The sequence below is a fragment of the Martes martes genome (assembly GCF_963455335.1).
Source record: "Martes martes genome assembly, chromosome: 17".
Lineage (NCBI taxonomy): Eukaryota > Metazoa > Chordata > Mammalia > Carnivora > Mustelidae > Martes > Martes martes.
The window spans coordinates 11827951-11855008 of NC_137905.1; the positions used below are offsets into that span (position 1 = coordinate 11827951).

Genomic DNA, 27058 nt, shown 5'->3' on the forward strand with positions numbered 1-27058 from the left:
AGTCCCATATCGGGCTCTCTGCTCAGCGGGGAGCCTGCTTCCCCACCCCTTGCCTGCCTCTCTGCCTACTTGTGATCTCTTTCTCTCTGTCAAATAAATAAATCTTTTTTTTAAAAAATGATTTTACAGTTTGGGGCCTGAACAACTGAAGAGTTGTCATTTACTGAAATGGGACAAACAGGAAGTGCAATTTCAGAGGAAAGAATGAGCATTGGGTTTCAGACCTCATTTAAATCAGGTAGGAACGGTAAGCATGATGAACGTAAGTCTGGACTTTTCTCATTACCTTCAGCTCATTTCAGCTGGGCTAGGAATGGGACAAGGGTATGGCCAAGGGCCTGCTGTTACAATGGAGCCCCCAGCCCCAACACGAGAGGCAACACGAGAGGGAAACTATAGGTGAGTCCTATCCTGAACAACTTGTCCTTCTCAGCAAAACCTGCAAGCATCCCAAGGAGTCTACTTTGACAGCAGGGTGTCACTTCTGTAGCTGGTACACTGATCTGAGCACACAGAATCCCTTCCCTGGGAATTAAGCTCAGTGTTGAGCACCTCCACCCCTCGCTGGCATTTAAACACAGGCTCTGGGAGCACTTGGAAGTGGTGGTGGATGACCAGGTGGCATTTCAGAAGAAACACTTCTAGACGGCACATCCTTCACAAGACAGTGTTCAATTAAAATGAAAACCACCTCCCCAAAGGAGACGGCATAGGTTCAAGATACATTACTGGACTGCAAGCCACACTACCACTGGAAAAGGCAACAAGGACCGTCAAGGTCCCAAGTGACCTTAGAAGAGCTGTTTAGGGGCGCCTGGGTGGGGCAGTTGGTTGAGCATCTGACTCTTGGTGTCTGCTCAGGTCATGATCTCAGGATTGCCGGATCAAGCCCCACTTCAGGTTCACACTCAGCGGAGAGTCTGCTGGAGATTCTCTCTTTCCCTCTCCTTCCGCCCCTCCTACTTGTGCTTGCTCTCTCTCTCTCTCTCAAATAAACAAATCTTTAAAAAAAAAAAAAATAGAGCTCTTCAGTAGTAGGCTGGGGGCAGAAGCCAGCTTTCTGTCCTCAAGAAGACTGGAGACAGGGGCGCGTGGGTGGCTCAGTGGGTTAAGCCTCTGCCTTCGGCTCAGGTCATGATCCTGGGGTCCTGGGATTGAGACCCGCATCGGGCTCTCTGCTCAGCGGGGAGCCTGCTTCCTCCTCTCTCTCTCTGCCTGCCTCTCTGCCTACTTGTGATCTCTCTCCCTGTGTCAAATAAATAAATAAAATCTTTTTTAAAAATGTTAAAAAAAAAAAAAAAAGAAGGCTGGAGACAGATGAACTGAAGCAGTAGACAACATGTTTGTGGGGTGTGACAGGAAAAAGTGACAAACAGGATGAAAGCCAGAAGGAACAGAAGGATTGCAATTATAAAGTCCTCATTACCTCCTTCAACAGTTGAAGCTCACAATTTGCTAACTGTTGTACTGGAGCGAAAACAAGGCATGGTCTCCAGTTTCATCAAGCTTCTAGAATTGTAAGGAAAACAGACACTTATTAAATCATTTTTCAACTGTGTAAAATGGCAGTTCTAATAAATGTTTTGAAGGAGAGATCCATGCGGTATTGAGAAACTCTTAACAGACTCAGTTAAGGAAGGTTTCCCAAGGATATCAGAATCTGAGATCTGAAAGAAAATGGGGCATTAACTAGTCAAAGGAGAGGGTTTTCCATGGTGTAGCAACAAGCATAAAGGCCCTGAGATAGGAAAGAGCATAGAAAAGGCCAATGACACTAGAGAGAGCCCGTAAGACATGCCACCAGATGAGGCAGGACCAGGCCACCAGATGGTCATACAGGGGTATGAGCCCTATTATGGGATTTTGAGTAATCTCTGAGCCTCGCTATGGGATTTTGTATTTTGAAAGTCCTGGAAAGCCACTAAAGTATTTAAGCAGTGACATCACATTTGTGTTTTAAAAACACCAGTCTGGCTGCTCTGTGAAAAAGAATTGGAGTTGGGCAAAGAAAGGTCTAAGTCTAGAGGTTAGTACAGCAATCCAAGGGGAAGACAGACTGGGCTATTGCCATGGAAATGGACAGAAATGGATATATTCAAAAGACAAGAAGTTACGAACAGGACTTGGCAGTGGATTATATTGTGGGGGTTACGGAAAGGAAATGACAAGGAGGGTGACTCACTTTACAGTGTATTTGAACTACACCGATGGTGGTACCGATCCCTGAGATTGATGACTTCCCACCCCACCTGCCGCCAGGATCAGTGCCTCTTTAAAGGCAGAAGAGGGAGGCAGTTGCAGGTTAAAGATGTTAGAGAGAAAGGGATAAGGAGCAAGGTCCTTAGCCTTGGAGGAGGTCTGTGGTCCTTTTCCCCTGAACTAGAGAGAAGAATGGGGTCAAGTAAATTGCACTCCTGTCTCCTCTAACTTTTGAAGTTTACCAAGAAGAAAAGTGAATTCTCTCACCTTTAGGAACTGAGGTATACAATTGCTGGATGGCACGGGCTCCTGAATCATCCAGACAAGGTATTCCTGGCAACCTGACGGTTTAAGACCCAGGCTATCCATTAGAGCAGTCACTACCCACGTGTGGCTGTTGAGGATCTGAAATGTGGCCGGTCCACATTGAGAGGCATTTTAAGTGTAAAACACATACCAGATTTCTAAAGTATGAAAAAAAACAATGTAAAATATCTAATTTTTTTTAAAGATTTTATTTATTTATTTGACAGACAGGCATTTAAGTGTAAAACACATACCAGATTCCTAAAGTATGAAAAAAAAATGTAAAATATCTGTTTTTTTTTAAAGATTTTATTTATTTATTTGACAGACAGAGATCAGAGGGGGAAGAGGGGGCAAAGAGGGGGAAGCAGTCTCGCTTCCGAGCAGAGAGTCCGATGCGGGGCTCGATCCCAGGACTCTGGGATCATGACCTGAGCCACAGGAAGAGGCTTTAACCCACTGAGCCCAGGCGCCCTGTTTTGTTTTGTTTTGTTTTGTTTTGTTTTGTTTTTTAATACTGGTTACACGCTGAAATGACAAGACTTTGGACACACTGGGCTAAATAAAATACATGATTACAATTAATTTCACCTGTTACTTTTGACTTTTTAAAATGTAGCTATAGAAAATTTTAAAATGCATTATGTGGCTCATCGTATATTTCTGCAGGACCGTGCTGATTTAGACAGAAATTCAGACTAGTGTTTCAAGATACGACATCATTCTATTATTGGAACCATCTTACCAGCTTCCGTTGGGCCATTTCATGCTCCAACACGCGGGGCTCCAACCGAAAAGGACTACAAGGGCCAGAGTGCACAGCGCGCCTTTGGGGGCGGAGCCTGAAGGAGCAGCCTCCTTGGGACGTTACGTCCACTACGTCCCGCGATTCTCCTCGCTGCCCCTCAGGGTGCGCACCTTGGAGGTGGGAGAGGAGCGTCGGGCAGGTGGCGGGGTGGCGGGGCCGAGAGCGCTCAAGTGTGGGGGACCCCCTCCACCAAGGCTGCAGGGCGAGCTGCCCTCGGTCGGCCTTCCCGAGCCGGTTTTGTGTGTGAAGTGGTGGTATGGACCGTGCCTCCCCGGGCGCGCGTCCCGTTTCCCGGAAGTGCCGGTATCCGCGGCGGGCGGGCGTGGTGTGGGTGGCCTCGCAGCAGCCTGCGCGCCTCCCGAGGAGGTGAGCGCGCAGGTTGTCGCTGTTTCACGGGCCCAGAGCTTCTCGGGCAGCTGGCGGAATGGGCCCCGCTGCGGCTCTAGAGCCTGCCGAGGAGGGGCTGCGGTCGGGGTTATTGAGGAGAGGGGACTACAGCCAAAGCCTTTTCTCCCTTGGCAGCTGAGCTGCCTTCACCTTACTTTGAAAAGGGAGTGGGTTCTTGGGCTTTTTGCGCGTGTTGCCACATGCGATCTTGTGGGCAAAGACATGCCTGTTTAACTGAGCTGTTGTTTCATAGGACGTTACTCAAGACCTAAGAGAGAGTGGATTTGGAGTTTGGATTTTAGTGGACCTAGTTTAGCAAAACATGGATTCATGTCAGCTACCGTGCACGCTCACCCAGACAATTACGTGAATGAAAGGATGGAATAGTTCCGCGCTGCATCATCTTAGGGAGTCAGTGGTACTTCTGGCAAGTTCTGTCTTCCCTGGCTACTATGGTTCGTGGTATGTGCCTCTGGTTTAATTTCACGTTGACGCCTTGTGATGCCCGCTCCCCGGCCCCCCGCCCCAGGCCCGAAATGAAGGGGGGAAATCCCTTCCAAGTAGAGGATTCTGGGATCTCCCATGCTTTTCTTTTTTTCTTTCCCCCCACCCCCATACTTTTCTTTTGCCCGGAGAGATACATGGCCTGCTGGTTCTCTGACTTTAAAGTCACAATTTATGTCAGTTCCTGGCAGATTCTGGTTTTTAATCACTGTGGTCTGATTTACCATGACCATTTATTGCAGCAGCAGGCTCCACATTAGAACTCTTAAAAGATAAATGGAAGCATATTAAAAATTTTAAGAGCTTTTTTGGGGGCAAAAATCAATTCCAGCTAGGCAGCACCAGACCGAAAGTGGTTAGGAACATTGCAGATCAGAGCTAGGGGAGAGACTTCCAAAGAGTACAGCAAGAAAGGAAATTAGGTGGTTGGCAAAAGTTTAAGCCCGGTTCTGGCTGTTTGTGACTGGTTGTCCTTACCGTTTTGCTTTTGTAACCTACAGGCATGTACAGACTTAGATCATGGTTTGCTTTATAGGCCACCATAGCACTAGGGCCACATCATTAATGGCGTTCTTGTTTAACGAATTTAACTCCGTGCTGGGGGCTCATTGTAGAAATAGCAGTTTTCAGAAGCTGCATGCAGTGGGACTCAGTAATGCCTTTTTTTTTTTTTAAATGCTTAGCTGTATCCATCACCCATATGATCTCATTTTCTGCTAAGAAGCTTTCCATACATTTGAGTCCAAATGAAATTATGGAGTGAGCACAGAGTCAAGAGTAGACGGGTTTCTAGCAAAGTAGCCTCTCTGGTCTGATATGCTTAATGGTTTTTTATTCATGGCTTTACATTGCCTTTGCAGCCCCCTGCTCCCCAAGGGGCTCAAGACAATCAGGAACATAAAATGTTCCTTTTTGGAACATTAATCACAGTTGACATTAATTATGCTTAACATTGTAGCAGTAGCTTTTTATAAATATTACTTAATCCTCACAATAACCCATATTAAATACTACTGTTATCCCTGTTTTAGCAGATAAAGACACAGAAACAGAGAGGTTAGTACTCAGTATCACCCAGTTGGTAGCAAAGTCAGGATTAGAATACAGAAAGAGTAACTCCAAAGCCCACACTCCAGCACAGACTCCTGTGAGGAGAATGGTTGACTGGTGAGAAAGCTCTGGGCTTTGTCACTTCTCCCACCCGCCTCATAAAACATTATGGGAGAAATTAAAGTGTTGTTCTCTTCATGGGGTCATTGGAGATTTATTAGAGGGAGATCAAGAGTCAGTCTGCTGGGAGGAAGTCGGAGAAGAGAAAAAAAAAGTCTGAAAAAGAGGACGGAAAAGAACATCTGCCCAGAAAGATAAACCTTGTGTGGTTAGAGTCTGCCCAAAGCCAGCTGAGGTGTGCAGTACCTGACGTGCTACTTCCAAATGAAAATTGGGAGTAGCAAGGATACTTCCCTCTCATGCACTTTTATTTTTGAGTAGTGGGTTCAGATTCATTAGATACATGTCAGATGTCCAGCATTTAAAAAGAAACAGCTTTAAGAAACTGGGACTTCTTTGATCTTTCCTTAAAATGGAAAGGGGAGGGGTGCCTGGGTGGCTTAGTGGGTTAAGCCTCCAACTCTTGATCTCAGCTCAGGTCTTGATCTCAGGATTGTGAGTTCAGACTGTGCGTGGGGCTCCATGCTGGGTTTGAAGCCTGCTTTTAAAAGCGGGGGTGGGGGGGCGCCTGGGTGGCTCAGTGGGTTAAGCCTCTGCCTTTGGCTCAGGCCATGATCTTGGGGTCCTGGGATCGAGCCCCACAAGGGGCTCTCTGCTCAGCAGGGAGCCTGCTTCACCCCCTCTCTTTGCCTGCCTCTCTGCCTATTTGTGATCTCTCTGTTGTCAAGTAAATAAATAAAATCTTAAAAAAAAGAGGGGGGGGTGGTATGTGGAGAGGGGACAGGGAAGTAGTAGAAGAAAGTGACCCATTAGAGTTCCAGATAGAGAAATCTTGGTATGAACGTGGTCAGGCTACCCTGAAAGCCCACTGAAGCGCCTGGGCAAGTTGTAGCATCTTGTGTTGGTTCTCTTTTCTGTTCTTTTGATGGTTGTGGTTTTTGATCAGGCTCAGCACTAACGTGGACCATGTGGACTGCAGATGAGATCGCCCAGCTGTGTTACGAGCACTATAGGACCAGACTGCCCAAGCAGGGGAAGCCTGACCCCAGCCGTGAGTGGACATTACTAGCAGCCATGGTGAAGATACAACCTGCAGCTGACGAGGCCCACGGCATCACTAATAAACCAGCACAGGGTGAGGTCTTTTCATCTTCCAGCGCTCCCTCTCCCTGTCAGAGATGGCAGGAGAATTGTTCATGGCTGTGCAGGGACAGTCCTGGCTTGTGGCAGTGGCAGCAGGGGGCATGTTCCCCCTGGCCTCCACCAGGTGGCGCAGTACTTATGGTTGGAGCCTGCGGTGCTACAACCACAGCCCTGGGTTGGGTCCCCCTATAGAAATGCCCTGGAGGAGTGTGCATGCGTGAAACCTGAGGGCTGGGGACCGTTCACAGCATGGGAGCTCGCTCACCTAATGATTCGTTCTTTCCCTCTCAGTGACGAAGGAAGTTGTCTCAATGGGAACAGGAACGAAATGTATAGGCCAGTCCAAAATGAGGAAGAGCGGTAAGCCTGGGTGGGGTCTGAACAGCATTCATCCAGGGCGCTTTGGAAAGCACTCTGCATTTTGTCCTCTCCTCTCCTCATCCTGTTAAAAGGGGCCATACCAGTGGGGTGGCTGACCTTTCCTTTCGTACTGTCACTCCACTGGGAAGGTCAGAACTCATTTTAAGAATCAGAATAAACATCGGAAGCAGAGGCTGCCCGGAACATGCTTTCTGCACAGATTGGAAGTTGGCCGGTATTTTCCTGCGCAAACCAAACATTCCCTGGAGCAGCTCCTCCCCATGAGGTCTGAAGCCCCCCCCCCCCCGCCCCCAAAGCTGTCTTGAATTGATGGAGATTTGGACAACAAAAAGAATATGGAAATCCCGTGGAGATCTGACATCTTCACCTCCTGCTTCCAGTTCGCAGATTCCTTCTCAGGTTTGCTCTCCCCGTTTTCCCAGCCTTGCCTCCTGTGTGCCTGGACCACTGTGGATTGAATTGGATGGAATTGTATCTCCACAAGCTCAAGTGTGATATCAGGCCACAAAAGATTTGGACCCCTTTCCTCCATCTATTTTCCTGTAAATCAGTCCTTCTCAACTGTGGGGAGATTTTGTCCCCCAGGGGACCTCTGGCAGTGGTTGGAGACATTTTCGGTTTTCGGTTGCCACAAGTCAGGGGAGAGCATTACTGTGCTACCTGCCTCTGGTGCTAGAGGCCAGGAATGCTACTAAACATCCTCCCTTCCACAGGACAGAACCTCACAACAAAGAATTTTCTAACCCAAGGTGTCAGTAGTACTGATTTGAGGAGGCCCTGCATTGCCATCAGTGATCGCAGTACTTCCTGACAGAGCCCTCCAGGAGCTCCATGGCCATGCTGGTAGCTGGGGAAACTGCTGTGTTCTACTGCACGGAAACAGGGCCTCTGGTTCTCTTGTGTCTTCACTAGTGTCCTGTCTTTGCCACAGGAGACATCCTCAATGATAGCCACGCTGAGGTCATAGCCAGGAGGAGTTTCCAAAGGTAAAGGGATAACCCCAGAGAATCTGACTTAGCCTGCCCTGGGGAGCCCCAGAATTTGCATTTCTAATAAGCTCCCAAGTAACACTGATGGTGTCGGTCTGTGAACCACACTTTGATTACCCCTGGTCTAGACCATGGTTCTTACGCTTGGTGTGCATCCGAATTACCTATGTTTGTGAAAACTCAGATTGTTGGGCCCTCCCCTGGAAATTCCGACTCAGCAGGTCAGGGGCGGGACCTGGATTTCTAACAAATTCCAGATGATGCTGATGCTGCTGGTCAGGGGCCACACTTTTGAGAATCACTGGTCTGCATCATCCTCGAAATTCCAAATCACTGCCAGTCCCGTCGGTCTGCAGTAACTCTCTCTTAGTCATCAACCAGCCAGAGTCTTACACTTCACTGCATTATTTGGTTGTTCATTCTGGCCACCCCTTGTGCCCCAATTAGGTACCTTCTTCATCAGCTCCACTTGGCAGCCGCCCTGAAGGAGGATAGCATCTTTGTCCCTGGAACTCAGAGAGGGCTGTGGAAACTCAGACCAGACCTCTCTTTTGTGTTTTTCTCCAGCCATACACCCTGTAAGTATAGCCAACCCTTTGGATCATTATTACATTGTCTACTTCCTTATGTCCTCTTATCCTTAGATATATTCCTCAAAAAAGCTCGTCTGGCTGCAGTGTAGCGGCAAGCAGTGGACACTGCCTTTTTCTGAACAGGCCGCGGTGCCTGACCCCTTCTCTATCAAGGAACGACACTGTAGTTCTCAGTTCCCAGTCAGGATTGGGAAGCTTCAAGCTGAAACCCCACAAAGGGTTTCTTCAACAGAAAATAACTTCAACAGTTATTTTCTGCTACTTGTCAGGTACAATGTGACATTGGATGTACAGCAGGGAGTAAGACTTGTCCCTCGCTTAGCCTCATAGAGTGTAGACGGTCATGATCAGTTAAGTTAAATTTTGACGAGTTATATGGGGACATTCAGGTGCTGTGGTTGTATCAAGCAGGAAGACCAGACTTAGCCTAGAGGAGACCACTGGTTTTTTGTTTTCAAAATGGAGAATTTCTACTCCCTTTAGATAGCAGCTCAGGGATGGCAGTAAACTTCACTCACCCTAAAACCTTTGAAGGAAGGCTCTAACAGTGTTCTCTAACCATTAAACTTTAAAACTACACATGCAATTAGAGCAGGTATAGGTACTCGCTCTGAAGAGACAGAAGAGCTGTCAAGACTTGGTCATAATTCAAGTCCAAAATATAATCCAGCTTAAGGAAGGATGAGTCTCAGAAAAGAATCGGTTGAGTCAAAGGCCAGAAAATGACATACAGAGAAAGGCAGGGCTCATCTGTGCTTTCTTACTAGCACTGGATACCCTGGTCCAAGAACCAAAGGATGTTTCTTAACTCAGTGCTTCTCAAACTATAAAATGCAAATGAGTAATCTTAATAAAATGTGGATTCAAATTCATTAGGTCTAGGATGAAACCTAAGGTTCTGCATTTCTAACCAAGTCCCCATGATGTCAGTGGTGTTCGCCTGTGGACCACACGTGGAGTAGCTAGGGCTTGGCTGACCCAGTGGCAGGTGTAGCCCTAATGATGGAGAGAGATGCATCTGTGGATCACAGCTAGCCTCGCCCACTAATCAGACCACATAGATCAGTGGTCCACAGGCTGGTCTATAGCCAGACGGGAAAAATCTGGACTATAATGAGTTTTTCAAAAAGTCTAATTTCTGGGGCGCCTGGGTGGCTCAGTCGTTAAGCATCTGGCTTTGGCTCAGGTCGTGATCCCAGGGTCCTGGGATCGAGCCCCACATCAGACTCCCTGCTCAGTGGGAAGCCTGCTTCCCCCTCTCCCACATGCCCTGCTTATGTTACCTCTCTCGCTGTCTCTTTCTTTCTGTCCAATAAATAAATAAAATCTTTAAAAGTCAAATAAATAAATAAGCTCTTTTTAAAAAAATCAAATTTCTCTCCATGAAAAGGTTGTGAGATTTTTATCTTTTTATTTTTAATAGTGGTAATTAGGAAAAAAATAAATAGTAATAATTAGGATTTTTAAATATCTTACTTGATGGAATACAAAATTGACCACCCCCTCTGTTGGTCTTAAAATCTTCTGGAAATTTTACTGGTCTGTGAAATCAAAATCTGGACCCACCAATCCAACTGCCGTGGGTTTATAGGTCATCTTTTGCCCTGTGATGCCCATGCATGGTTTGTCTGCAGGAGGAAGGAATATTACCTGGAGAATGTAACTGTCTCCCTTTGCATTTATTCCTCATTACTAATTGATAATTTGGTGCCTGGACTGGCTATTTCAGACTCTTACTTGTGAGTTTTATTAGCATGAGTCAGCCTCTCAAGTTTAGGCATCTGTCTGGATCAAATCTCCGAGCCTTCAGAGTGGGAGGTGGGCCCCAGTCAATTCTCCAAAGTCACTGTCCCCTTGTGAGGTCTCTGGAAGTCCGCCAGCCAGCCTCTCTGGCCACAATCCCAGTTCTACATTTCTTGCCTTTCCCACTCTTAGGTTATAAAGGCTACAGATGTATTATTTACACACTTTAGAAAAGCCACACACACTAGGTTAGTGTTTGAAGAAGTAGCTCCCTTCTCCAGGGGATGCTGTGCTTTTTGCTAACCTCTGGTTTTCTATGTTTCTATTTAAGCACAGAGTTGAGTCAGAAATCTCTAACTCAGCACAGGGAAACACCACTTGTGTAATTCACTGCAAAGTTTTTACTGTGAAGATATACATGTAAATCTCCAATATGGGGAATTTGGGAACATATTTGCTAAATATTTAACCATGAAACCAACCTCCCACTTTTTGTTTTCCAAAGCATGTTACAGGATAACATTCCACAAAATGCACTTGGGCAACTGTGCTCATTGTAAACCAAGGGTTCTCAACTCAGGACAGTTTTGCTTCTCAGAGGCCATTTAGCAACATCTGGGGACATTTTTGATGGTCAGACTTGGGGTGCTATTGGTATCTAGTAGGTAGAGACTGAGGAGCTGGTAACCATCCTATGATGTAAAGGATAGCCCCCACAAAAGGAATTACCTGGCCCAGAACATCAGTATTATGAATGTTGACAAACCCTGGTCAAAGCTGGTGTTTCCAAAACTTCCTGTGATGAGCATTACCTGGGATCTTTGTTAAAGTATTCTGCTTTCCAGACCCCCACCCCCACCCCAGAGTTTCTAACTCACTAGGTCTGGGTAGGATATAGCCACGAAAGATTCTTACTCGGGAAATTTGGGCAAGTGTTCCTAATCTCAAGTCAGCTAGGAAAATAGAATTAGACTTTGTTTCAGACAGTAGTTCTCCAGTCATCAGAATGACCCGGAGAGCTAAAATACGCACTGCTGGCGACCACCTCCAGAGTTCAGACTCAGCGGGTCGACTGTGGCTTCCAAGAATTGGCATTTCTAACAAGTTCCTTTGGGACATTGATGTGGCTGGTCCTGGGGCCTCACTTTGAGAACCACTGGTTTTTAAGGGGTCCCTTCTCTTGCAGGTGGGGATGCCTCCATCATTCCAATGCTCGAGTTTGAAGATCAGCCCTGCTGTCCTGTCCGTAGAGACTGGGCCAGTAAGCCATCAGAAGCCAGTGGTGACCTGGAAGCTCCTGAGAACACAGAGAGATGTGAGGGCCTGGGTGGTCCTGTGACCAAAAAGATGAGGCTTGAGCCTGGGACTCCTGACAGTGTGGCTCAACATCAGAGTTTTGGCCATCAGGAAAGTGGCCCAGTCCCACCAGACATCAGCGGCTCTCATTTTACTGCCCAGGAACGGGCGCCTGTCACCAGAATGGCCCCCGGTGGTGTCAAAGTGGTGGACGTTTATAGAACCGGAGCCAAGTGTGTGCCCGGAGAAGCTGGAGACTCAGGGCAGCCTGGTGCTGCGTATCACCAGGTGGGGCTGCTCCGAGTGAAGCCCGGCCGGGGAGACCGGACTTGCTCCCTGTCCTGCAGTGACAAGCTGGCCCGGTGGAACGTCCTCGGATGCCAGGGGGCACTGTTGATGCACCTTCTAGAAGAGCCCGTCTACCTGTCAGCTGTGGTGATTGGGAGGTGCCCATACAGCCAGGAGGCGATGCACAGAGCTCTGACTGGGAGGTGAGCCGGGAGGGAGGGAGGGAGGGTGGGTGCAGCTGGAAGGTGTCCAAAGAGACTAAAATACCCATACGTTTTGATCCATTGGGTCTATTGCTGGGAATTTGTCCTAAGAAATAATTAAGAAAGTGCTCAGACATTTAGCTTTGTGTGTAGTCATGTTTTTAAAAAAAAAAGGAAACCAGTGAAATGGTTTAAAGCTAATATTGATGACTATTGGACCTGGAAAGATGCTCATAATTTTTTTTAAATTTTATTTTATTATTTCAATGTTCCAAGATTCATTTATTTATTTATTTGACAGAGAGAGATCACAAGTAGGCAGAGAGGCAGGCAGAGAGAGAGGGGGAAGCAGGCTCCCTGCTGAGCAGAGAGCCCAATATGGGGTTTGATCCCAGGACCCTGGGATCATGACCTGAGCCTAAGGCAGAGGCTTTAACACACTGAGCCACCCAGGCGCCCCCCGAGATTCACTGTTTATGCACCACACCCAGTGCTCCATGCAGTACATGCCCTCCATAATACCCACCCCCAGGCTCACCCAACCCCCCACTCCCCTCCCCTCCAAAACCCTCAGTTTCTCAGAGTCCACAGTCTCTCATGGTTCATCTCCCCCTCCGATTTCCCCCAACTCACTTCTCCTCTCCTTCTCTCCATGTCTTCCGTGTTATTCCTTATGCTCCACAAGTAAGTGAAACCGTATGATAATTGACTCTCTCTGCTTGACTTATTTCACTCAGCATAATCTCCTCCAGTCGCGTCCATGTTGATACACAAGTTGGGTATTCATCCTTTCTGATGGAGGCATAATACTCCATTGTGTATATGGACCACATCTTCCTTATCCGTTCGTCCGTTGAAGGGCATCTGGGCTCTTTCTACAGTTCGGCGATTGTGGCCATTGCTGCTATGAACATTGGGGTACAGATGGCCCTTCCTTTCACCACATCTGTATTTTGGGGTAAATCAGTAGTGCAGTTGCAGGAGATGGTCATAATTTTTAAAGAGCAAGTTTAAAGATACAATGACTTCGTGTTGGTCGTAAAGTATATATGCACATAGTAAAAAAATCGTGGGAGGATATACACCAAGGTATTAGTATGATTATCTCTGAGTTGTGATATTACGGGTGGTTTTTTTTTTTCTTCTTTGTGGTTACTCTGTTTTCTCATTGTTCTTTTTTTTTTTTTTTTTAAAGATTTTATTTATTTATTTGACAGAGAGAGAAAGCACAAGTAGGCAGACAGGCAGGCAGAGAGAGGGGGGAAGCAGGCTCCCTGCTGAGCAGAGAGCCTGATGTGGGGCTCGATCCCAGGACGCTGAGATCATGACCTGAGCCGAAGGCAGAGGCTTAACCCACTGAGCCACCCAGGCACCCCTGTTTTCTCATTGTTCTGCCCCTACATATATATTGCTACTCTAATTTTTATTTTTTTTATTTTTATTTTTTTTAAAGATTTTATTTATTTATTTGACAGACAGATCACAAGTAGGCAGAGAGGCAGGCAGAGAGAGAAGGGAGGAAGCAGGCTCCCTGCTGAGCAGAGAGCCCGATGCGGGGCTCGATCCCAGGACGCTGGGATCATGACCTGAGCCGAAGGCAGCGGCTTTAACCACTGAGCCACCCAGGCGCCCCGCTACTCTAATTTTTAAAAATCATCAACGTCTTTAAAATATAAAAGACAGGGGCACCTGGGTGGCTCATTGGGTTAAGCCTCTGCCTTCGGCTCAGGTCATGATCTCAGGGTCCTGGGTTCGAGCCCTACATCGGGCTCTCTGCTCAGCGGGAAGCCTGCTTTCTCTTCTCTCTCTCTGCCTTCCTCTCTGCCTACTTGTGATCTCTGTCAAATAAGAAATAAAATCTTTAAGAAAAAAGAAGGATAAAAGATAAAGGAAGATCACTCAAGTGTGGTCTCCCTAAGGAAGCGTGGCCAAGCCCAGTTAAGGCTGTGGTAAAAGAAGGCAGGGAGAGGCCACCGCTGGAGGGAGGCCCATCGTGTCGGCTATACTGCTCCTGAGACCAGGGCCAGGGAACACAGCCAGGGAGTGTACCCAGGAGAAATGAAAACATGCATCCACATAAATACCAAGACATGAATGTTCACAGTGGTACAAGTCACACCAGCTGCAAAGCGAAGCAGCCCAGATGTGCATCAGCTGGTGAACGGATCAACGAAAGGTAATAGACTGTTAGATCATCAGCCCCAAAAAGGAGCGAAGGCTGGCCCAAGCTACCACACGGATGAGCCTCAAAAGCTCGGTGCTGAGTGAGAGGAGCCACGTGGTGGATGATTTCATGGAGCAAAATGTCCAAAATAGGCAAATCCAGAAGTAGGTTGGTGGGTGCTGGAGAAATGCATGCGGAGTGACCGCTGATGGGTGCAGGGTTTCTTATCAGGGGTCAAACGTGATAAATTCAGATTGTGGTGACAGTGGCACAATTCTGTGAATATAGTAAAAAACAAACAAAACCTTAAATTGTACACTGAGAATGGATGAATTCTGTGGTATACAACTATAGCCCAGCATGATGTTTTCAACAAAAGCAACTCCTAAGCACTATGCCCAAGACATTTTCGGTGTTTTCCATGCTTTCCCTAGTCTGTCTGCTCGGTTCCAGAGCAGCGTCATGGTAGCCTCTAGATGGTGTGAAAGACCCAAGAGGGAAAAACGAAGCTTGTCTGTTACAGGAGAGCTTTGGTTTCTTGTGTTTGGACGATTCCCTAGGAAGAGATACTGACAAGTTAATATGGCTCTTTGAGGGTTTGCAGTCTTTCAAAGCCAGTACCGGGACTGGAGTTTAGTGTCACTAAAGTCTCTGAGGGGTGGTGACTCAGCTAATCATTTTCACTTCAGAGAGAGAGGAAGGGATCTTTCTCTGGCCATATGGCTCGTAAGATCTTGATTCGGTTTTTTCGCACCCTCTCACCGAGACTCAGGGGTGGTGAAGTGGTCCACGGGTATAGACACTGTCTTCCAGAGGAGCATGCTGAAACAGTGCATTCTCCCTCACATTTAGGTGTCGGAACGTCTCTGCGCTACCCAAAGGCTTTGGAGTTCGAGAAGTGAAAATACAGCAGTCCGGTTTACTGTTTGAACAGAGCCGCAGCGCGGTGCAGGCAAGAAGGGCCGATGGCCCAGGTCGACTTGTTCCTTGTGGCGCAGGTAAAGTATCTGCCCTATTCCACTTGCCCTGGAGTAACTTTTGCACAGACCATGGAGTGGCCGGTGGTGGGGGGGGGTGCTGCATCCCCCAGCCCAGGGAGGCAGCTTCTGACCTGAGTCCTCAGTAGGGGAGGCTTGACCGCACTGAGTCAGGGTCATGCTCTGCAAGACACTGGGCAGCTTACTTATCCTGTCTTAGCCTCAGGTTCTTCATCTTCAGGTAAGAACGTCATTTCTTAATTAATTACTTATTAATTATTAATTAATAGAATTAAAGAATTCTATTAATTCTTAATATCATTTCTTAAAAATTAATCCAATTAATAAAATGGGCAGAAGGGATGAACAGACATTTCCTTAAAGAAGACATCCAGATGGCCAACAGACACATGAGAAGATGCCCAACATCACTCATCATTGGCGAAATGCAGATCAAAACCCCAATGAGCTGTCACCTCACGCCTGTCACAATGGCTAATATCAACACAAGAAACAAGTGTTGGCAAGGACGTGGAGAAAAAGGAACCTCTTTATACTGTTGGTGGGAATGGTGGGAATGCAAACTGGTGCAGCCACTGTGGAAAACAGTATGGAGGTTCCTCAAAAAATGAAAAATAAAACTGCCTTATGATCCAGTAATCATACTAGGGGGTCTTTACCCTAAAAGTACAAAAACGCTAACTCAGAGGAACACACGCACTCCTGTGTTTACTGCAGCATTATTTACAGTAGCCAAGCTACGGAAGCAGCCCAAGTTTCCATCGACTGACGGATGGATGAAGATACTGCTCAGCCATAGAAGAAAATGAAATCTTGCCATGTGGAGGAACTTGGATGCAGCTAGAGTGTGTTATGCTAAGCAAAATAAGTCAGGCAGAGAAAGGCGTACCATATGATCTCACTCATATGTACAATTTAGGAAACAAAACAATGAGCAAAGGCGAAAAAAAATAGAGACAAACCAAGAAACAGAGTCTTTTTTTTTTTTTTTAATATTTTGTGTATTCATATGACAGTGCACAAGCAGGGGGAGGTACAGAGGGAGAGAAAGAAGCAGACTCCCTGCCGAGCAGGGAGCCCAATGTGGGACTCGATCCCAGGTCCCAGGGACCATGACCTGAGCCAAAGGCAGACACTTAACTGACTGAGCCACCCAGGTGCCCCAAGAAGGAGACTCTTAGCTCTACAGAACAAACTGATGTTACCGGCGCGGGGGTAGGGGGTTCAGATGGGGATTGCAAGAGTATGCTTATGAAAACAATGTTGGGGCACCTGAGTGGCTCAGTGGGTTAAGCCTCTGCCTTCGGCTCAGGTCATGATCCCAGGGTCCTGGGATCGAGCCCCACATCAGGCTCTCTGATCAGCAGGGAGCCTCCCCCCCCCACCTGCCTCTCTGCCTACTTGTGATCTCTCTCTCTCTCTCTCTCTCTCTGTCAAATAAATAAATCTTTTTTAAAAAGAAAACAACGTGTCATTTTCTTATCGGGATTGTTATGAGGATTAAATGAGAAATTCTGTTCCATGCACTGACTTTGTGTCCAGGATATAATGAGTGCTAGACACACAGTTATTGTTATTGGGTCTTAGAATGAGGATGATGAAGGATGAACCTCTTTATATCACTGTATTCTGGAGGCCGGGCGTCAGAGTGGCAGCCGTTGACTCTGTTTTGGAGAGAGAAGCAAATATTTTTGCGAAAACACTTCTGACATTCACAGGAAACTGAGGAGTTTTAACTCTAGAATCTTGTCTCTTCACAGCCATCAGCTGGAGCGCAGTTCCCGAGCAGCCTCTCGATGTCACTGCCAATGGCTTTCCGCAGGGAACAACGAAGAAAGCCATCAGGTGCCTTCAGGCCAGGTAAGCAGGTTGAGGCAGAAGGAGGTGGTGGCTGTGCAGGCACCCTTTACCACTAATTCCAGAACATCTTCATTGCCCCGAAAAGAAGCCCTACCCCTCTTAGCAGTCATTCCCCAGGCCCTACTCCGGCCCCTGACATCCATGAATCGACGTGATATCTCTGTGGATTTGTTCTTTCTGGACATTTCGCTGTGTAAAATCATACAGGATGCGGCTTATTTTACTTAGCGCAAGGTTTTCAAGGCTCATCCGTGTTGTAACACGTTATCAGTCCTTCATTCCTATAAACCATTGTGGGGCTCTCCCTGCTGCTTTTTGTTCATCCGTCCTTTTGTCCACGGCCATTTGGGTTATTTCGCTTTTGGGCTATCAGAAATCATGCTGCTGTGAACATTCATATAATGAGCTCTTAGGTGGGCGTATGTTTTCAATTCTCCTGGGTATACTATGGCGTGGAATTGCTGAGTCCTGTGATAACCTTAGGGGTTTTTTGCTTTTCTGCTTTTTGGAGGAACTGCCAAACATTTTCCATAGCAGCTGCAGCAATTTAAACTCCCACCAGCAATGTATGTGTCTCAATTACCCTACATCCTTTACAACACTCACTGTTGCCTGCCTTTTTCATTGGAACCACTCTAGTGGGCATGAGAGCTATCTCGTTGTGGTTTTGGTGTGCCTTTCCCTAATAACTGTTCGAGCTTCTTTTGATGTTGAGCATTCTTTCGTATTTTATTTGCCATTTGTGTATCTTCTCTGGAGAAATACCTATTCTGATCGTTTGTCCATTTGTTTGTTTATCTTTTTATTGTTGAGTTGGAACATTTCTTTGTATAATCTGGATGCCAGTCTTTTTTCACATATGTATTTGAACATATTTTCTGCAATTCTGTGGGTTATCTTTTCACTTTTTGAAAGGGTCCTTTAAAGCACAGAAGTTTTAAATGTTGATGAAGTCCGTTTTATCTGTTTTTTTCCTATGGTGGTTTGTACTTTTAGTGTCGCAGGTAAGAAACCATTGCCTGATTTCCCAAGGGCCTCCTGGCTCCGGGCCATTGTTTGCATCTCTCAGGGGACCAGCTGTTAGCCACCGACCAAAGTGTGTTTTACCTTCAAACCTCAACTCAACTACCACTGCCTTCAGGCTCACAATTACCGTCCTCTTTTCAAATTTCCATAGTGCTGTTCTGCAGCTTGTCCCAGTATGTTGGCGCTCTCTGTTGACTGGGAGCACCTCACGTTCCCACGCTCTGTCTGTCTCCAGTATCCACATGACTTTGGACAAGGCCAGTTGCTCTCCAGGCCTCCGTGCGCGCCTCTCTGTCAGATGAGGATACTGGCGTAGATGATCTGAGATCTCTGACAGGCTGTAGACGTCCGTCTCTCCGTTTAGAAGGCAGACTCCGTAAGGGAGGAAGTAGAGGGGGGCAAGAACAGAAATCTTACGGTGCAGGAGACTGATGTTTGATTCCTGGTTCACTTCCTCCCCAGGGTGTGACCTTGGGCAAATTGCTTTACCTCTCTGAGCCTCCGTTTCCCCAACTGTAGAGCAAGGGGAACGAAAAGTACGTTTCACCCACGAACGAAAAGTACGTTTCACCACGAAGTGCTGGCGAAGGGAGTGCAAGCTTACAGCAGACATCTTGTTAAGATTCATTTCCCCTTCCTTTCTTCAGAGAAGCTTCATATTCTGTGTGGAAGAGTCCGTTTCTCCTAAAGATTCCCAGGTTTTCTCATGGCTCATGCCCTCATGCTGGCATCCTGGGACCACCTTCTTTAGAACTGTGGGGAATAGGAACGTGGACTGGGATGTTAGAGACATTTAGGATACTGATGCAATACAAGAAGAAAATATTTCATTTAAGTCTTTGTGTTCTTCTGCACACAAGGCAATAATAACAGACACCAAGTAGAGGACCCTCATTTTCAAGAGGTTTCATTTTACTCTTCCTGTAAGTGGCAAATCCTCTTCCCATCCCAGAGGGTCCCAGAGAGATCATTACATGTCTCACTGGATTATAAAAGAAAAGGATGAGGAATTTAAAAAAAACAACCACCAGAAAACCTAAGTGCATCTGAGTTTGTTAAAGATAAGGCTAGATTAAGAATACCAATGTTGGGACGCCTGAGTGGCTCTGTCGGTTAAGCGTCTGCCCTTGGCTCAGGTCATGATTTCCAGACCCTGGGATCGAGCCCTGCATCGGGCTCCCTGCTCAGTGGGGAGCCTACTTCTCCCTCTTCCTCTCTCCCTCCCCGTTGCTCACTCTCTGTCTCAAATAAATAAATAAAATCTTAAAAAAAAAAAATACCAATGTAGAGGGTGCCTGGGCAGCTCACTTGGTAAAGCGTCTGCCTTTGGCTCAGGTCATGGTCCCAGGGTCCTGGGATCGAGCCCTGTGTTGGGCTCCCTGCTCAGCAGGGGACTGCTTCTCCCTCTCACTCTCCATCTGTGCCCCCCCCCCAAATAAATAAAATCTTTTTTAAAAAGAATACCAATATAAATGTGTAATCTTAAAGAAAGTATACTTGTGTGTATAGCTTTTCTGGCTCTTTGATGCACCAACCAGCAATGTTTCTCCTGAGGAAAACCTAATACCAAGAGTGTAATCCTTGCCGCTGAAAGGAACCAGGGCTTGCTGGGGAGTGGCAGCTGCCATGATTGCTGTGGAGGGTTGCTGTGCTCCACAGATGACCCCAGTGGGGATTTCTGAGTAGGTCTCGTTGACGGAGGAGTAACTAGTATGGCCACTCCGTTCTGCTGTTGAATAGATCTTCAGAAAGGTCTTATTTCTCTTGAGGGAGCTCTGTTTCAGCAGAGGAGAGGTTCCCAGCTTCTCCCTTCTGTCTTTATAGGTATAGTACCATAACATTACTCACGAGGCTGTTGCCTTAGGTTGGAAACATTGATAAGAGAAAGGGCTGTTTTTCCCTCCCGAGGGAAAAATGTTGGAACCATTTACAGACCTGGTCTCAAGAAGCTGTTGAGCTCACTCACACTGATGGCCCTTATGGTGAACCTGGAGGCCTTGACATTGCATTACAATGTTGGTGGTAAACTGAATCCGTTAGGGCTCCTTCCAGGGAGGTTTAAGTGATGGGTTTCTTTAACAAACCTTGATGGGGAACCGTCTCCAGCTCCGGATAGGCATGGTTGATTGCTAAGGCTTCTTGTTTTGGTGAATGAAAGGCCTTTGTATGCTTCATTCACGCTCCATAAAAATAAACCCAGATGTTCTTGCATAGTTGCACATCAGTGGCCCCTGGGCTGTAGCAAAAGTTTAGGGGCTCACCTATCAGTGTTTCAAAGGGAAGCGGGAGCGTCAGGCGAGACACTAGTTTATTTTTGATGTTACTCCTTTACCTGTTCTGGGTAAGGTGGGCAGCGCAAATGTTGAGTCTGTAAGACTCTGTAGACTTCCTGAACAGTAAGATGTATGGTCCTGTCCCCTAGAATGATGAAACAGACTCAGAAATACAGAACAAACTGGTGGTTGCCAGAGGGGAGGGGAAGGGTTCGGGATGGGCGAGAATAGAGGAAGGGGATTAAGAAGTACAGACTTCCAGGAGCACCTGGGTAGCTCGGTTGGTTAAGCCTCTGCCTTCAGCTCAGGTCATGATCCCGGGATCCTGGGATGGAGTCCCACATGAGGCCTCCTACTCCTTGGGGAGCCTGCTTCTCCCTCTACCCTTCCCCCAATTTGAGTTCTCTCTCTCTCTCTCAAATAAATAAATAATATCTTTTAAAAAAAAGTACAGACTTCCAGTTATAAAATAAATCATGGGGATCAAGAGTACAGCATGAAGGTACAATCAGTAATACTGTAATAACTTCATGTGGTGAGAGACAGAAACTGTGTTTACTGTGATGAGCATTTCGTAACATAAATATTGGTCAAGTCACTGTTATACACCTAAAACTAACATAACATTGTAAGTCAACTATACATCAGTTTTTTTAAAAATCACCATGGGGCATCTGGGTGGCTCAGTTTGTTAAGTGACTCTTGATTTCAGCTCAGGTCGTGTTCTCAGGGTCCTGGAATTGAGCCCTGTATTGGGTTGTGTGTGCGTGCACGCAGCTGTGTACTTTCTCCCCCTCTCTCTCAAATAAATAAATCTTAAAAAAAAAAAAAATCACCATCTTGGAGGTCAGCTACCACAATGCTATTTTAAATAATATCTTTTTATTTCATTTTCTGCTCACTGCTGTTGTAATCAGTTTTTTTTTTTCCCTGTTGCAGCTAATGTTTGTATCCAGCAACCTTGTTAACTTACTCTCCTAATTTATCTGGGAATTCTGTTGCTTTATTTTTTTTTTTTTCAAAGTAAACAGTCTTTTGCAAATATTTCCTTTCCAACCCTCCGTTCCTTTTATTTATTTATTTTTCCTTGATTTACTATCCTGGCTAGAACTGACAGTCTGCCAATCATTTGGCAAATAATGACTTTTGTTTTTGTGTTTTAATCCTTACTCCTTTTATTTCTTGTCTTACGGGCCAGAATCTTCTGGGTAATATGGGATAAAAACAGTGCCCTTTGGGTTCCTGGGTGGCTCAGTGGGTTAAAGCCTCTGCCTTCGGCTCAGGTCATGATCTCGGGGTCCTGGGATCAAGCCCCACATCGGGCTCTCTGCTCAGCGGGGAGCCTGCTTCCTCCTCTCTCTCTGCCTGCCTCTCTGCCTACTTGAGATCTGTCTGTCAAATAAATAAATAAAATATTTTTAAAAAAAAACAAAACAAAACAGCGCCCTTGTCTTATTCCTGATTTTAAGGACATGAATTTGCTGCAGGTTTTTGTAGACATATCTTACAGCCATAAGTACTGTCTTTTTCCTAATCCTCGTTTGCTAAATGGTTTTAAATCATTCTGTGGATGTTGAATTCTAACAGATGCTTCACTGCATGTTTTTTCTCACAAAAAGTTTTTTGAAGATGTCATTTATTGAGAGAGAGAGAGCACGAGAAGGGACAGGAGCAGAGGGAGAGGGACAACAGGCTGCCCTGAGCCTGGCGCCGATGCGGGGCTCCATCTCACAACCCTGAGACCATGACCTGAGCCAGAATCAGGAGCCGGCCCTTAACCAGCTGAGCCACCCAGAGCTCCACCCCGCCCCCCGCTTTTTTTTTTAAGATTTCATTTATTTCTTTCTTTATGGGGTGGGGGAGTTTCTCACAATTATATTACATTTCTCCTTTAATCTGTTAAAAAAATAAGTTTCATTAGTTGTTTTTTTTTTTGGCTTTGGGTTTGTTTTGTTTTGTTTTTTAATGTTAAAGGAACCTTATGTTCCCAAGCGCCAGCTGCCACTCCAGCTCAGTGAGGGGCCAGGGAGAGCAGCGTGTGAGGGCTCAGGGCCCCCTGCCAAGTAGCCTAGGCGCCAGCCAGGTGAGGGAACGTCTTGACAGATGGTACACTTCCCTATTTCACCGTTTGGCCACGGTGTCCAAGCTAATGGTACGGTCTGTGCGAACAGCGAAGGCTCTGGTGTGTAAGGATGAGACCGCCCATTGTTGGCCAACGTGCGTCCCTACTCTCAGTCTGCTCGGGAGCTGTGTGAGGGAAGGAAAGGAGGCACATGCAGGCCAGATCCTGGCAGCCTGGATGGCCAAAAGCAAGCAGGCCCCGGTGGGCCGGTGGCCAGGTGGCCTGGCCACACTCACTTTGCCCGATGTTCCAAACTGTGGCCTGCATGAAGCTTCGTGGTGGAAGCCAAGGATTGGCCTCAAAGGCCCACAGTGCCCAGAGGAGAGTCAGGAGGCTCTGTGTCCAGTGCTCATCCAAGTGGACTTTATGACCGCAGCTCCCACAGGGAACAGCCCTCGAGGCTGAAACCACTGCGGTGCCTTGAGCAGCATTACCCACCGGCTCAGCTGCCTTGAGGAGAGGTAGCCCGGTGTGGCTGTGGGTGTCCTGGAGGGAGTTTAGTAATGCCATCCCCGCCTTTACCTCACATGAGCGTGTCGTCTTGATGATTTTGCTGCTGATGACACTTCTTTTTGTTTTGTTTTATTTATTTGACAGAGAACACAAGTAGGCAGAGAGGCAGGCAAAGAGGGCGGGGGGTGGGGGGGAGGAAAGCAGGCTCCCCGCTGAGCAGAGAGCCCAACTCGGGGCTCAATCCCAGGACCCTGGGATCATGACCTGAGTCGAAGGCAGAGGCTTTAACCCACTGAGCCACCCAGGTGCCCCTGCTGATGACACTTCTTAAGATGAGATTGCTGGGCGCCTGGGTGGCTTAGTGGGTTAAAGCCTCTGCCTTCGACTTGGGTCATGATCCCAGGGTCCTGGGATCGAGCCCTGCATCGGGCTCTCTGCTCAGGGGGAGCCTGCTTCCTCCTCTCTGCCTACTTGTGATCTCTGTCTGTCAAATAAATAAACAAATGAAATCTTTAAAAAAAAAAAAAAAAAAGATGAGATTGCTTTTTCTCCCTCACCCCAGTCAGGTCTAGATGTTCTTCATGTGAAGAACAGGTGGAAATGGCCCTGGCGCATTCAAACATCAGAAAGCTCTGTGTGAAGCCCAGCATCTCGGAGGGACTGGTACGTGCTCAGCACTTCTAATAAACCTCTTTGTCCTCTGCTTCCAAACAGATCCCGGATCAGCAAAGTGGAACTCTTTAGATCATTCCAGAAACTGCTAAGCAGTATTTTGGAGGACAAGTGGCCAGACTCCCTCAGGTGACGCTGTTGACCCATGTTTTTTATATTTAGGAAGATTTGTGGGTTAATTCTGCCGTACGAATGGCAGGAAGCCTTGGCAGGAGTCCGTGGGCACTTAATTACTGCTCGTGCTTTCCTCTCTCTGATCGCCAACGCACATCTGAGGTGTGCAGGATGGTTGGCTTAGTGGTGCAGTTACAGAGGATATTGGGGAGGGGGGTAGGAATCAGGGTTTGGCCCGTTCCAGGCTCTCCTTTCACCCTCTTCCACATGGAGAGCAAGGCTGACATGTGAGGGTTTGGGGAGCAGTAGGGTGTGTTAGGAACATCACTCTCTTCTCTTGTGTTCACATCAGTGGTTGTGAGCTGCGGCTTCATGAATGAAATTGCTGCCAAGCAGGAACGTAGAAAACTCTAAATCTGCTGCTGGGACAGCTGGGTGGGAGAGTTCAGACACTAACTACCAGAGGTTGGTGCCCCTCACTTCATACATCAGACACAAGCCGCTCAGGCTTCTGACCTCTGCCTACAGACTCACTAGAACAACTCATGAATTCAGGAAGGCACTGTACTGAACAATTCCTTTGTATTGTGAAGGATATGAATCAGAGCCAGCTAAAAGAAGGGTCACCCCCCAGCACATCACTGTGTATCACCAGCCAGAAGGGGGACCCAAGTTTCAGTGTCCAGAGTTTTCGCTGGTTTCATTATGTCAGCCTGACCGAATCGTTGGCCACGTGATGTGACTGAACTCTTTCGCCATTTCTCCCTCCAGTCAGGAGATCACACCGATAGCACGACCCACTGGACCCTGTGGTTAGTCTTCCTGGCCTGGCAGCCCCACCCTGATTGGTTAGGGCCCACCAGGAGTCACCTCGTTTAGTGTCAACTCGGATGATCACAGGGGTCCACCATGAAAAACAAAGACGTTCCTGCCCCCAGGGAAATTCAGAGGGTTTAAAGGTTCCGTCTCAGCAACTGACAACAAGACCTGCCAAATTCTTTAACATACAGCATACGGCAGGGAAGCTGAGGCGTTGCTAGAAACTTCTGCCCGAGCAGGCTAGCCCCTTGCTGTCACCACTGTGCACAGTATAGTCGGTAATGCTGCCCTGCAGTCCATTTGGTCAGTTTGCTCGGTTTTTTTGGTCTAGAAAAATGAATCAAACTGACCGGGGGGCGGGTTCCAGACATTTTGTGTGTCAGTGAAAACGACTCTGAACTAAGATCAGGAGAAACTTGATTCCAAAGGATCACTGCAGTAAGAGAGGGGCTGTTAGAGCAGCAGCAGGACTGGTGCCAAAGCGAGGGCACTGAGGTCGTTTGGTTTGTAAGCCTCCAGGGCGGGTGGGAAAGAGCCTTCCTTTGCGGGGAGCCGTGAGCAAGGCTAGAAAGAAGCGGGCAGGGGGCGTGGGAGGCGCAGTCATGGTGAGGGGACAGGTGGACAGGAAATGGGAAATGTCTTTTCTTGAGATCAGTCGATTCTCGGTGGGGTGGGGGGAGCTGGGGAGATAGTTTGTTAAGAAGGGCTCACTACACATTCTGATGCTGGCTCAGGCTGAGGGTGGGTCAGAGTTCAGGGCCTGGGAGATGGACAGAAGCATAACTAATGTTGGTCACAGAAGCAAGAATTTTGTCCAGTTTGGTGTATGGTACAAACAGTTCATCTAGTCACTGAGACAGAGTGGGAGTTTGGAGCATCTGTCATAGGTAGGCCTAGGGGGCATCCATGAGTCTTACAGGGAAGGGGACTTCTTTGCAGTAAGCCATTTCCCAGAACACTTTAAGCCAAAAAGTAGTTATTTGTCTGATTCCACCAGGACCAAACAAGACTAGCATTGCTGATTATCACCTGTTTTAACCCATGTTGCTTTCTAGTGAGTTTCCTACAATAGAGAGAGTTGCTGTAGGAAAGCGTACCAAAATCCTCCCGTTCCTAGGTCTGTTCCTAGGTCTCTGGTTAGAAATCTGTCTGGCTGCTGGCTCAGTTGGCCGTCCTGCTGAGCTGATCATGGAGAACCCGTGTGCTTGCTGGTGTGTGTGCATTAGGCTGCGGAAGCTGGAGACCTACCACGAGTACAAGGAGGCCGCGTCTGCTTACCAGGAAGCCTGGAGTGCGCTCCGAAAGCAAGCCTTCGGATCCTGGATCCGAAACCCACCCGATTATCACCAGTTCAAATAAGAAGGGCAAACTGCAACAAGCATGTTGGTGGCAGAGTGTTCCCAGCTCTTCACACTGGACCGCTGCTGCTTTTTGTGCTGGACAAGACTGACCTTTTCTTGTGGCCGAGTCAGGCAAAAAAAAAAAAAAAAAGGTCTGCCATCTACCAGAGCGACCTATCACTTCAGACAGAACTCTGGAACACGGAACAGTGTATCCTTGATTGAAGTCACTTTCTCTGCTGAAATGGCATCTAGCTAATGACCTTGGCATCTGTCCTAACTTGTGTGTTATTGCTTCTCTAAAATACGGAATAAGAACATGGAATGTGATGCTTTAAAAGGACTCTGAGGTTGCTCTGTTTTGTGTGTTCTTGCTTTGATTTGGCAAGTGTTTATGGGGCTGAGATGATGTTCAGATCTGCAAGTTTTAGAGCTTCCTTTGGTGTTGTGGACAGGTTTTCTCTACGCAGCCTTTCTTCCTAGGAGAGCCACCCTTTCCTGCTCTACCCACAGCACTTGGTTGAAGCAGACCTTTCTCCCCGGCTGTGAGAGTGGGAGCCAGCCCTACAGTCCCGGAACTGCTGCGAGAGCTAGTGGGAGAGAGTCTCTCTCTTGTACCAGGAACTGTAAGGGACACAGAGTCGTGGGACCACCTGTGGCTGCCTTTGCCACCACACAGCGATCGGCAGCTTGAGAATGAGGCAGTCAAGAAGGAAATCTGTTCCCGTGACCTTGTCTGGATGCCACTGCTCACCCTGGACTCCCAAGTATGTGACTTAAATTTGTATTATTTTGGTTCAGCCTGGTTGAGTAGGTTTTCTGTAGCTTGCAACTGAAAGAGTTCTGTCTAAAAGGCCAAAAGTCTGTATAGCAGATTGGCAGCAGACCTAGCAACGACCATGTAATATTTAACTCTCGGCCTCTCCATACCTTAAATCACCGACCGCAAGGGAAATTCTTTCTCCCTGTTGGGATTATTCAAGATCCTTCTCAAAGTTCTTCAGCCTTTTTTTTTTAAGATTTTATTTTTTAACTTTTTATATAAATTCATTTTAGTTAACATAGCCTGTATTACTGGTTTCAGAGGGAGAATTTAGTGATTTCTCAGTTGCCTAGAACACCCAGCGCTCACTACCTCAGGTGCCTCCTTAATGCCCATCCCCCAGTTACCACAATCCCCCAACCACCTCCTTAAGATTTTATTTTT

General features: G+C 47.1%; 1 protein-coding gene across 2 annotated transcripts; it reads left to right on the forward strand.

Moving 5' to 3' along the window:
- Positions 1 to 3402: 3402 nt before the first annotated feature.
- Positions 3403 to 26005, forward strand: ADAT1 (adenosine deaminase tRNA specific 1). Of its 2 annotated transcripts, none has more exons than XM_080827723.1 (11): positions 3403 to 3430; positions 3954 to 4162; positions 6321 to 6509; positions 6809 to 6877; positions 7830 to 7884; positions 8335 to 8465; positions 11410 to 12010; positions 15027 to 15172; positions 16933 to 17032; positions 23621 to 23707; positions 25629 to 26005. In XM_080827723.1, exons 2-11 carry the CDS (start codon positions 4153 to 4155, stop codon positions 25690 to 25692), a joined length of 1452 nt encoding a protein of 483 aa, XP_080683849.1. In that variant the 5' UTR covers positions 3403 to 3430; positions 3954 to 4152; the 3' UTR covers positions 25693 to 26005. The 2 variants fall into 2 exon arrangements, with proteins under 2 accessions (XP_080683849.1, XP_080683848.1); XM_080827722.1 differs by having other exon boundaries at positions 3413 to 3430; positions 25738 to 26005.
- The last annotated feature ends 1053 nt before the right edge of the window (positions 26006 to 27058 follow it).